Raw genomic sequence first — 12822 nt, forward strand, 5'->3', positions numbered from 1 at the left:
ACAATAATGAAATGAGAAGAAACAATGATGGAGTTGCAGGCACTAGAGCAAAACTAGGAGCAGTACACGGGGTAGTCTGCCATTAATTAGCGGCTGAATGTTGGGCTGCCCAGACTCCAGGCAAATAGCTGGACCAAAAGATATATCCTTTCTGGAAGTCAAGGGCCACTTTTGAGCAGCAGGGGGTTAGGGCTGGGTCTCTGTAGGCTTCTACTCAGAGAGAGGAAACAAAGGGCAGAGTTATGAAAGTCCAGATAGATTGAACAGAAGAATCTTGAGACATGAGACAAATGGAAGCTCTGATCTCATCCTGGCAAACAATCTACAGGAGGCTAAGGGCAGGGCCAAGGAGGGAAGAGAAAATAATGTGTTTGTTTCATTTCCCATGATGGAATCAAGGGATCTCTTCCAAGTTGTGGCAGCTAAGTGATAAAGTATGATAGAGCTCTCAGGGAGGTTTTGAGTTTTAATCCTGCCTGGTGCTTACTGTATGACAAGCAAATCATTGAACCACTCAACCTCAGTTTCCTCATCTGTGATATGGGAATAACAAAAGCACCTCTCACAGGGGCTGTTTTGAAGAACAATGGGACAGTCTTTGTTTAAAAAAAAAAAAGTGCTTTGTTAACTAACATTACTTTGTGAATTAACTTCTTCTATGTATACATCCTCTGTCCCCAGCTAGTCAGTGAAATCCACAAGGCCAGGGACTACATATGGCTTATATTTCTTTTGTATTCCACCCCAGCCAACACATAGGATGGGACATATTTAGAATATGGACAAAATAGTCACTAAGGGACTTTCCTTCCATATCCTTTCCCAATATGGGGTCTATGAGGCAGGTAGCTAGAGACAAGAGTGATAATGGGATAGGACAACACAACTGGATGTTATCTTTGGGGGAAGGGGGGGAAAGGGCTCTTGGAAAACTCTTGAGCATCAAATGTTTTATTTACTAGACTCAGCTTTGAAACAGTCCCAAGGAACTCAGGGTCTGTCTAGGAGAGCAAGGAAAGGAGGAAAGGAGGCTGCAACCGAGTATCCTCTAGGTATAGGTGATGAAGATGATATAGCTAGCTAGGGAGAGATGGAAACTGGCTGCTACCCTGGACTCCTTGGAACCTTTGTTCCTTGCCGGTGTGACAACAAATGACTGGTTATGTTCTCAAAGGGAGGGTCCCTTCTTGATGCTTCAATCATCAACTTCTGGGGTTGGGTAGAAGAGAAGGAAAGAAAGGGGGAGAGATAGAGGGAGAGAAAAGAGAAAGTGGAGAAGAAGGTAGAAGAGAGGGGGTAGTTGTGAGAGAGAAAGAAAAAGAAGCAGAAAGACAGAGAAACACAGAGAGAAAAAGGAGGGAGAGGAGAGAGGAAGAGGAGGAAAAAAGAAGAGAGAAGGGGGAGGAAGAGGAGAGGGAGGGAGGGAAGGAGAGAGAGAGAGAGATAGAACAAGCATGCAAGCTCACACATGCTTGGGTAGTGGAGGGAGGAGGGGGCTGGCTGGCAGAGAGAACGAGCGCATCATTACTGCACAGGCCGCCCTTCTTCAGGCAGACCATCCATCTTCATATCACCAGACAGTGACATCTTGGAACACGTAGCAGATAAGATTTAAGCAGCTCGGTGCCAGGCGGTGCTGTGCCACTGGGAGAATCGCCTTCATCAGTCAAGTGTATTTACTAAACACGGCCACAACAAACATTCAGCGAGTGCCTGATAGCTCCTCAAGACTTCATAATCTCTCCAGAAGATACATCGGCTATAATTAATTGAAAGAGATGGGACCCAGTGATTGGAATTTTTAATGAGGAACATCTGTTCACTTTCTGTGCACAGCACTGGGCCATCCCTACAACACCCCAGACCCCCTTGCTCTCATACCCTGTGCATGCCCTTTGACCTCCTCCATAAGGTTTGTTCATGGGATAATGATCTCAGTGCCAAGGAAAGGTCAAGAAAGACCAAATGGGATAGCAGCAAAGAATATGATGTGGGCTGGAAAAAAATAGGAGATGCCCTTGACTTTCCCTTCTAGAAGACTAGGTCATCCCTGAAAGGAGAGCATCTATTGACTTATAGAATACTTTAGGGCTAGAATGGATGACAAAGCTCACGTGGTCCAACTATTTCATCTGAGAAGCAGCAAGCTGCTTTTTGGACTTCATATATATTAGGGTCTGACATTTCTTGCCTTCTCAATGGATGGGAGAGGGGATGAAGGGAAGGAGAGAATTTGGAGCTGAAAATAAAAATTATGGGGAAAAGTCCTTTAAAAAAAAATCAAAGAGGTCCAACATGGATGATCTGGAAAGATCTGGATTTGGATTCCAAAGAGCTAGGTTCCAATCTTGGATTAGGTAATTATTAACTATGTCACCTTAAGACAAGTCATTTAAGTCTCCATGAGGTTCTTTTCTCTGCAAAATGATCAATTACATTTCCTTCTAGCTCTAAACCTTGGGGTGTCCGGCCATGAACACAGAGAACTGATGATGAAGTACACTACCCATCTCCTAATCAAGGAAGTGATGGACTCAGCATACAGAATGGGACAGATTTCTTGGATATGGCCAATACATATATATTTTTTTTTTTTTTTTGCTTGATTGTGTTTTTGTTGCAAGAATTTTGTTTTCTTCTTTCTTTTCCAGGGGCAGGGCAGTGAGAAGGGGAAAAAAATCCATTTCAATTAAGTAGGGAAAAAATTAAAAATAATCAATCTTGAAATCTCCAACTCAGAGAGGGGATGGGATTTTGCCCACTGTGACCTATGCAGTAGCAAGAGTTTGAATTTGAATCCGGTGTTCCAATCCCAAATCCAAAACCCTTCTCATTTTACAGAGAGAAATTAAGTGGGGCTGGGGGAAAGGGATGACAACTTGACAAAGGTCAAAGGGAGTTAAAGGCAGAACCCAAGGGAACCAGTGTTCCCATCCGTCTCAAGTCCAGTCTGCTTGCCCCTAAGAAAAGGGAGATGCTTGAAATGACCCTGCTGGGCCAAACTCCTTCCTCGTTGGAGAGGAAATGGAACTGGGCAAGGGAGAAATGGTTTCTGCTCTGAGTATCGTGGTGGGTGGGCTGTTTTTTCCAAAAGGCGTGGAGCAAAGGAGAGAGAAAGGAGGTGATAGGTTCATTTATTACCTGCCTGCCTTTACATTTATAGGCCGCTCTGTTTTTCAAAGGCTGCAGATGCCCGAGGAGCCTAAAGCAGCATGGCAAGGATAAACCTTTTGGAAACTGCTATAAACCAAACAGGTTACTCAGGTATCACATCCAAGGCAAACAGAGAAAGAAACGCTGTGGAAATCGTGGCCTGGGTACTGGGCCCTCCTGCCTGCCTCCTGTACTGGGTTTTTTGTTTTTAATTCATCAAATTTGTCTTCTGAGCTGCAGACTGCCCTTCCGGGCAGGGGCCTGACAGGAGGAATCCGTGGATTGCTGGCTCTGCTGCAGTAGGTAAAGCCAGATCTGCTCCTTGGCTCCAGGACTGCAGCTGGGGGCGAGATAAGGGCAGGGAAGAACCTTCCCAGTTATCTCGGATTAAAACTGCCAGACCCCTTGAAGGAGGGGGCTCTCCTCCAGCTCCAGGGGCCATGTGTTCTAAACTCTCTGGCTGAACCAATGGGAGGAATCCCATTATCTCCTCTGTCGGCTCTGATTTGCAACAAATAATGGCTTGATTAATTAATAAGCAGGCCAAGCTGGATAGAACAGACCCAGGGATGACCTTGGTACCTCCACTCACAGGGGTGGGGGATGGTGGCGGGCTTTGCTGGGGAAGAGAGCGAGAGAAACAGGATTCTCCGGGGCCCACGGAGCCTGCGCGTAAATCCTGAAGAAAAATAGCATCTCGCAGTTGGCCAGTTTTCAGAGCCGTGGCCCTCCAGGATGCAGGGGGCAGATGGCACCATCCGGGTCTCGGAGTGTCAAACAGAAGCAGCTAAAGGGGGTGGGGGTTGGGGAAGCAACCCCCCCCCAACACACACACACACACACACACACACACAAACCTGCCATGAAAGGATAATTCTGTCCTCTCATCTCCCATCTGGAGACTAGCCAACTTCATAGAGGGCCAACAGGGAACTGGGTCAACAAAGCTTAGCGGGATGGTGAGGGCCTGCACAGGGGGGAAATGGGAGGGGGAAAGCGGGGGGAGGCGACAGCCCTGTGACCCCCACCAAGGACTAGCGGCACCACATACCCAAGAATCAGGGCCGGGAGCCCAGGAAGTTGGAGTGGCGCCCCTCCCCCACTCCCCCCCAGCAGACAGGCGGGTTTCAAAAGGCTCACTGTTTTAAGTGGGCTTGGGCCCTTTCTGAAAAAGCAGCATCTGTGGGGGCTGCTATTTATTTATTTATTTTTGAGCAGCGGCTGGAAGTGCAGCTGCAGTGATGAAAGGAGGGGAGGGGGAGGGGTGCCCCATTCGAGGGAGAGCAAATCAGTCATTCCCTGGTGATTAGTGAATAATTTCCCCCAGTCAGAACGCAGGACATGCCCTATTAGGTTTAAAATAGACTAGTCTTCATTTAATCTGTCCCTTCACAGCCTTCCTATTACCTTGGAAATATCGGTAACCCCCACGAAGGGGGTCGGTGATGGATCGACTCCACCAATTCCCCACCTATTTCAGTAGCCACCGTCCGGGCCCCTTTAATGACTCATTCCCCGAAACTTTATGAAGTTATCCTTCTTTGCTTTGTGCCTGTCTTTTTCCTTCGCTGCCCCCCCCCATCTCTCCATCTCCCTCCCCCCCAAAAGGATTAAATTCTCAATTGCGTCTTTGTGCTCGACTTGAAGGGCCATACATCATCTATTAATCCAGTTCCCGAATCCTTATAGCTTTCCCTCGTGGCCTCAGTGTTTCATTAAGCGCTGTGGTGGTAAATTGCTGGAAGCAGATATATCACGGCCCTTTCTCCGGGGTTACTAAATATTTCTGAGGCAGTAAGGGCTCTCTGAGGAGAGCGATGGCATGCGGCGCGTATGAGTCACCCAGCAAGGCACTTCAGGCTCCATGAGGGGAATATTTATGAGCGCTCCTGCACCCGGGTGACTGCAGACAACGGGCCGGGCATCTGCCGAACCAGGGGGCAAGGAGGGGAAGAAGGGAGACAGATGGCCTCCGGCCTCTGTGGCTGCAGAGGAGCGCCCACACTGGAGGACGGACTGAGCAGGGACAAGCCACAGTGGGAGGCAGGAGCCAGGCCCACAAATTGTGGCTCTCCGTCTTCTCTGCATATGGTGAAAAGACAAGGCTCGGGGGACTGCCTATGGAGAAAGAAGCCACGCAATTCTGAGGTAGCTGCAAAACTCCCCCTGCCTTCCACCAGGGTCCAGCAACAAACAGACACATTTGAAGCACCTACTGTATGCCTGGCACTGCGGCCCAAACGTCTCATCTGATAATAAGAACAAGCTTGGATTTCTAGAGCACTTACTGTGTGCCACGTACTTTGCTAAGTGCTTTACATGTATGATTTGGGAGGTAAGAGTTGTTACCATCATCCTTGTTTTAAAGCTGAAGAAACTGATACAAGTTTGAGTGGCTTGCCCAGAATCACCAAGCTAATCAAGAGATAGGAGTCTGGATTTCCAAGCTCTAACTAAACTGGTGGCTAGTCGTGTCTCTAAAAGGGAGTTAAGAGAATCACAAGTTTAGAGCTAGAAGGGATTTCTGGAAATCTAAACCAACCCACTTTGCAGATTAGGAAATTGAGGGCTAGCAAAGGGGAAAGCTGCAGGGCCAAGCTGAAGTTCAACCCTGAGTTTTCCAACTGCCAGACCAACTGACCTCTACCCCACTCTAAGGCAATCCTCACTCACACCTCTGAGCTTGGGGTTTCTCCACATCTGGAAAACAAATAATGGATAACAGCCCCAACACCGCATAAGAGTTTTAAGTCAGAATGAATGTCAAAGTCAGTGGTCAATGAAAAAGCACTAGAAGCTATTATGGTGACACTCCTTCTTCCTCCTCTTCTTTTAAAATCTCAGGGAAGGGACAGATGTGACTATAAGGAGGCATTTGAAAAAGCATTAGGACTTCTGGCAGGTCTCAAGTATCCTGAAATTAGGGGGAATCACCTATCAATTTCTCCCATCTTCAATCTCTCCATTTCTGCATTGTGACTTCATCAAGATCCTTTGCCTCCAAATACCATTCTTGGAAGACAAGGTGATGAGATGGTGAACACTGGCTCCCTGGGAGCTGGGTCAGAAGGTGGTGAACACTGTCTCCTTGGGAGCTGAGGGTAAAGAGATGGTAAACACTATCTCTCTGGGGTCTAAAGGTAAAGGTGATGAATATTGTCTCCCTGGGAGCTGAGGGTAAGGAGGTGATGAACATTGTCTCCTTGGGAGCTGAGGGTATAGAGATGGTGAACACTGGCTCCTTGGGAGCTGGGTTAAAGGGGTAATGGGCCTAGGCAGAAGGAAGAAGCAAATGAGCAGCTCCCAGCCAGCAGGAGAATTTAGGATTTCTGTGCCTTCTTCCAGATTCAGAGAGGGCCTTTTCCCTCCCAAAGGCAGCCCTTTCTTGATTCTGAAAAGTCCCCACCACCAGGTATTTGGGATGAAGCCCATCCCAATCCCCAGATGCCTTAAGTGTGGACAGGCCCAACGGCGTCACATCATGGCTACTCCCGGATGCGCAGGAGAGGAAATGTCTACAGAGAGTTCTAGGTGGGAATTTTGTGCATTACTTGAAGCAGCATATTTTCTTCTCTCCTCAAACCCCTCCCCATTTTTCTTTGCAGTTTAATTAGTATTTCCAAGTGGTGTAATCCCTCCGGGAACAGTCATAAAAATCCAGGAGAGAATCACTGCTAACAATGGTTCTTAATTAGGAAGTGCTTCACTCCAGACTGCAGTATGCATATGTGGAAGGGTGGAAGGATATCTGCAACAGGGGGATGACTGAGGGGGGGCAGGAAGGTGGGTGCCCAGCCCAAATAGGCAGGCAGTTGCCCAGAGACAGCAGGGCTTCTGGGAAGGGCTGGATGAAGCTTGAGCCTGGGGGGAGGGTGTTGGAGAGCCCGCTCAGCAGGGCCTTTTATCACAGCTGTCATTTGAAGGCCAATTCCCAATTTTCCCTTGCCTCTGCTCTCTCACTTTGTCGCACACCAATGTTTTTACTTGTGGGGTTTTTTGCACAGCTAGGAGCTAAAAGTCAAGGTGACTGGGACATGATTAGTGACTCCAGGAGAGTTTTCTTTTAGACTTAGCAGGAATCGAGAGGTCAACAAGACCCACCCCCTTGACAGATGGGGAAGGGACTTATTTGCGGGAGCCTGAGCTGTGTGATTCAATTTGATCGTCTGCAGAATGGGAATAATGATTTCCTCACGTTCCCTACCTCATGGGTTCATTATGAGAGAAAGCACTTTGTGAATCTGATAAGTGGAACTAGAATTACATGAGTCTGTCCTCTTTCTTTTAGTCAAGTCTTGATAGCTTCCCTTTTGGAGAAAATGGATTTGACCTGACCTCAAAGAAAGGCCATTTTCCCCAAGTATCTAGAATTCTAATCCTAGATCCAGCCACCTAGTGTACAACCAAGATAGGCTGTACATTGGTTTAGTGCTTTATCAAAAATAGAACTACCTGCACATACATGTGCACACGCGCGCGCACACACACACACACACACACACACCCATCACCCGAGTCCAAGACTAGGAACATGGCTACTTTACCTGTCGGCTCTCACTTCTCCAGACACCATTGACTGTTTTCGTTGGTGCTATGGTGACCACTGGGGGTGTGCTGGGGACGCTGTGACCTCCCGGAGGAACAATGATGGGCCCCATGGGCACTCGCTTGGGCGTGCTAGCAGGAGAGCTGTGGTTGGTTGCCGGAGAAGATACTGGGGAAGACTCACTGCTTATTGAAGACCCTGTAAGAGAACAAAGAGTCTTAAAGCAAAGGGGAGAAAGAAGGGCAAAATGGCGGCGCTGAATAGAGCATGGCTGTGTCAAGACCCCAAGGATATAGCAAGCCTGATGTCCAGCTCATCAAGTAGACAAATGAAAGATTCCAGAGCCTCCCACAGAGGTCAACCTTCCTGCCTGAAATGAAGAGGAGAGAGGGATGGAGGGAGGAAGATGTCCTGGGACAAAGCTTTTCAGCCTGGGACCAAGAGGGCCCTGCCCTCTTTCCTTATGCACAAAATGAGAGGGGAGGAGAAGCTGATTTCCAAAATCCCCTTCTAACACTGAAGTTCTTCTCTCCTTTCAGGTCTTTTAGGATTGTTCCTAATGTTCCCGAGATGGCTCTCAATATGTGCTCCCCTGGGGCACTTTCCTAGAGGCAGCTTGACCATTGGTCCTGGCTGAAATCAGGAAGTTTGAAGTTCTGCTCCTCCAGAGCAGAACTGCTCCTAGACCCTTGCCCACTGGGCAAGTCACAATTTCTGGCAGTCTCAGTTTCCTTATCTGTAAAATGGGGTTAACAAAGGCACCTGCCTTGCAAGGTTGATGTGAAGATGAACTCAAACAATACTTGTAAAGTATGTTCAAGCTTTCTACAACTTGCTAGTTATTATATATACCCATTATTGTCATTCATATAACAGGAAGGTTCAACTCCAAGCAGGGTTCAGGGCCTCCCTTAGTGTATTTAGGCATCTATTTGTAGCTGTTCACTGCAAAGTAAAGGAAAAAAACCATACAGGTTGTAAGAAGAGCTCTAGGCTTGGGAGGCAGATCTGGTTTCTAGTGGCGGCTCTACTAACAATTCACTGTGTCCTCAATAGGGAGAGTCACCAACTGCTCTGAACCTCAGCCTCCTCCTCTGTAAAACAAGAGCATTAGGTCTGATAGCAGTGGGGAACCTTTCCAAGACTCAAGCTCAATTCTGGGTCAGTGGTCCTCCACTGATCCACTCTAGAAAGCTACTAAAGGAGGGAAAGGGACCACCCAGACATTTATTTAGCACGTGTCAGGCAAATCAATGGACCACTAGGCAGTGCCATAGAGCACGGGACCTGGAATCAGGGAGATTCATCTTCACGAGTTCAAATCCGGCCTCAGACACTTATTAGCTATGTGACCCTACACAAATCACTTAACCCTGTTTGTCTCTTCTATCAAATGAAGGGAGAAGGACATGGCCAACTACTTTGCCAAAAAAAACCCAAATGGGATCATGAAGAATTGGATGTGACTGAAAGATGACTGGACCACAAATCAATATTGTTAGTTTCCCAGGCACACCTCCAATTGAATGGGCTCCAAGAGGTTTTATTCCCCCCTTTCCAATGACCTCACAATGTCCATGGCTTTTGCCCCCTTCTCTAATGCACTTAAAAAAAAATTATCTATGAAGTTTATCATCTGACCAGACATTGAAGGCAGTAAACGTGTCTTATGTAAACTTGATAGCTACACAGAACTAGAGTCACAGGTCACCAGTTCTAGATCTGAGAGTGACACTTTGAGCAAGTCACCCATCAATGAACCTCAGTTTCCTCATCTGTCAAATAATGGGATCAGACGAGAAATGAGGATCTCCTCTAGTTCTAAACCTGAAATCTGCATGTCTAACACAATATTCTACATTCTATATTTTTACAGACCCCAATCACTGGCTATGGCTCCCTTTTCCCACTGAGAAGTAGAGTCAAAATAGAGATAACAAGTATCTCAAGCCCCTCCCTTCCTGAAGAAGCCCCAAACCAGCAAACTCAATCCTGTGATGGGGTAGGGAGGGTTGCAGTGAGGTATCATGGCAAAAGGAGGAGAAGGATTCACAGTAGAACCTTGACTCTGTCAAAGAGAGGAACTGTACTGGATGACCCATAATCCATTCAGATCCAAAGTCAGTGATGGAGCCCAGAGATGTATCCATCTAAGAGAGCCCACAAGTCTGTTGTTTACAGATGTCTTAGGAGCTGTGGGGGCTCCAAAGATGAATAGCACATGATCTTTGATGCCATGGGAGATAAACAGAAAGCTAAAGCAAGGAAGTAAACTGTCAAGACAACCCATAATCCTTTGGCCAATGAATGGTCATTGACCATATACAATGTACAAGTTTAGCAGTAGTCTAGGCACCAAATATACAGTGCAGAAAGTATTGAGAATGACCATGGTTTGGATAGGTTCCATTGGAGAAGGTGAGACTTGAATTGGGTTCTAAAAAATGGGGAGGCAAAGACAGACAGGGAAGAAAAGATAAATGATGAAAGTGGCCTTTTAAGTCAATTTCATGAAGGATTAAAAACAAGTAGGGCGAAAGAGGGAGGAGATGAGGAAGAAAACTTATTACAGCAAAGCAGGTGAAGATAAGGTAAGATGCCTGAGGTTTTCAAAATAAGAACTCACAAGCCTCAGTGACTGATTAATTGTGTATGTTTGGGGAGAGGGAAATGGAGAAAAGCCAAAGATAATGCTGAGATTTGGAGACCTGAGCTGACTTGGTGGTAAGATAGGGAGAGATTGGGAAGTCAGAGGGAGAAGGGAAGATGAGAAGTTTCATTTTAGATACTGTTGAGTTTGAAATGACAAGGGGCATTTGAGGGCAAATATCCAGCAGGCAGTTAGTTATACTGAGCTAGAATGAGAGGGAAAAGGGGGATACAGCTGGAGATTAAAGGGCTCATGGAACATGGCACTCAGAGCCTACTGCAGCTACAGAGTTTCAAAGCCTCCAAAAACTATTAGCAGCTTATTTATTATTCAAGATGCCCTGTTCAGTTCAGGTAGCTTGATCATACAGGAAGCCAGTGATGGAAAATCCTTTCTGGGAGGTAGAGGGAACATCTTAATTGTAGCTTCCGGCACCTCCCTCAATCGAGCACTTCCCCTTGATAGCACCTGAACATCCTGCCTCTAAAGCTTTACCGCACCCCACCCCCCCCAACCCAATTCCATTGGGTTTATATGATGCCTTCATAACTGTTTTCTCTTTCTTAAAATCCAAGTGCATTTAATAAGATGCTCTACATACAGTAAGTGCTTAATAAAAGTTTGGGGTTTTAAGATGAGATGGATCATAGAATTGGTTGGTTGCATCCAATCTAGAGGCAATTGAATTTGGTGCAGTTAAATGCCTATTTCAAGAAGGAGATAGGGGTTTAAGGAATACTAAGAATTATATAAAGCCTCAACATTTGGGTTACTCTCTTCTCCTAGTCCCAAGAATCCAGGAGAGACAATGTTCCATACGGGTATCTCTGAACCACAGTTAGTCAGTGATGGAAGGGCATTATGGAAGAATCTTCTGATTAAAGCAGTCACAAAATTTCAGACTTATTAAAGCCTTCAAACTCTAAGCTTCAATCCTGCAACCCATGTTTCATGAGGAAACTTTTGATCAAGGCGGGTCGCTCTCATAGTGGGTCCTTATGATCATAGGATTTTAGAGGTGGAAGAGAGCACGATACCTAGTCCAATCAATATCTCAGTAGGAACATCTCCTGAAAAATCCTGTCAAGAGAATCACTCATCTGCTTCAATACTTCCAGAAGCAGTGAGTTTACATGTACATTTTAATCAAAATGGGTTCCAATTAAGTTCTGTTTCCAAGACTCCTAGGTTGAAGAAGAAGGCAAGGAAGCAACGACCAGGTTCAGCACCAAAGCTAAGGATTAATTCTACCAGAATGCCTGGAAGTCTACCTGGAATGAACAGATCCAGATATGGGGGGAAGCTGAAGGAAAGGGGTTGAAGAATAATTGCTGAAACACAAAATGGATCACAAAAGCCATTCCTCAAGAGATGAGTGATCAGGTAGATTTCAAAAGCTGTCATGCAAATTACCAACAACCACATGAAAGACTGCTACAAGCCATCAGGAAGAAAAATGCAAATTAAAACAACCTTGGAGGATTTACCCCACATCCATCAGCAAAGATGAAGAAAAAAAAAAAAAAAGATGCTACATGTTGGAGGAACTTTCAGAAGACATCTGGTAAAGGTGTGAACTGGTCTGATTATTTTGGGAAATAATTTGGAATTATATCCAGACCACTAAATTACACGTAACCTTTGAACCGGAAGGGTTGTACATGTGGCAAGAAAAATCCAAAACAGAGGGAAAGATTTATTTAAAAGAAAAAAATAGGCAGCTGAGTAGCTCTGCTGGATAAAGCTTTGGAAATGGAGTCAAGAAGACTAGAATTCAAATCCAGATTCATACATTTACTGGATGATACTTGGGATGATTAGCCTCAGTGTACAACATGGTTTCATAGGTTTCTTTTAGCTCTCAATCTGTAGTGCTTTTTAGAGGCTGCTAGGTGGTACAATCAGTATAGCATGCCAGACTGGAATCAGAAATAATGATGTTCAAATCTAGTCTCAGAATCTTGCTTGTTGTATGACCCTGAACAAGTCATTTGATCTCAGCCCAAGTTTCCTCATCTCTAAAATGGGAATAATAACAGCTTTTACATCCCAGGGTTGCTGTGAGATAGCACTTATAAAACACTTTACAAACCTTAAAGCATTATATAAATAGCTAGCTAATGTTAAAAGAATAACAATAAATATTTCTAGTGGCCCTTCTACAGAGCAAAGAACTAGAAGGGAAAATGGATGCTCATCCACTGGGGAATGCCTGAACAAATTATGCTCCATGGATGGTAATGGAGGATCACTATATTATCAAGAAATGATGACTAGAGAGAAACAGATGACAAGGAGAAATAAGCATAGTACACTCTTATGCGTATATGAGTATATTTATAAATAGCTATGTATATGTATATATACACATACATATACATACCTACACATAATTATAGCCTTTTTTAGAGTGTTGGGGGAGTGAAAGGAGAATAAAGTAAAATGTGCACATAGAGGAAAGAAGTAAAGAAAA

General features: G+C 45.5%; 1 protein-coding gene across 3 annotated transcripts in view; it reads right to left on the reverse strand.

The window, feature by feature from the left end:
• GSE1 (Gse1 coiled-coil protein) overlaps positions 1-12822 on the reverse strand; it is a 770474-nt gene that overhangs the window by 29134 nt on the left and 728518 nt on the right. For all 3 annotated transcript variants that reach the window (XM_031957167.1, XM_003758460.4, XM_012540351.3), the window contains exon 5: positions 7698-7897. In XM_031957167.1, coding sequence (XP_031813027.1) covers positions 7698-7897 — 200 coding nt within the window. The remainder of the gene's footprint in view (positions 1-7697; positions 7898-12822) is intronic.

Source organism: Sarcophilus harrisii, chromosome 2 (assembly GCF_902635505.1).
Source record: "Sarcophilus harrisii chromosome 2, mSarHar1.11, whole genome shotgun sequence".
Classification (NCBI taxonomy): Eukaryota; Metazoa; Chordata; class Mammalia; order Dasyuromorphia; family Dasyuridae; genus Sarcophilus; species Sarcophilus harrisii.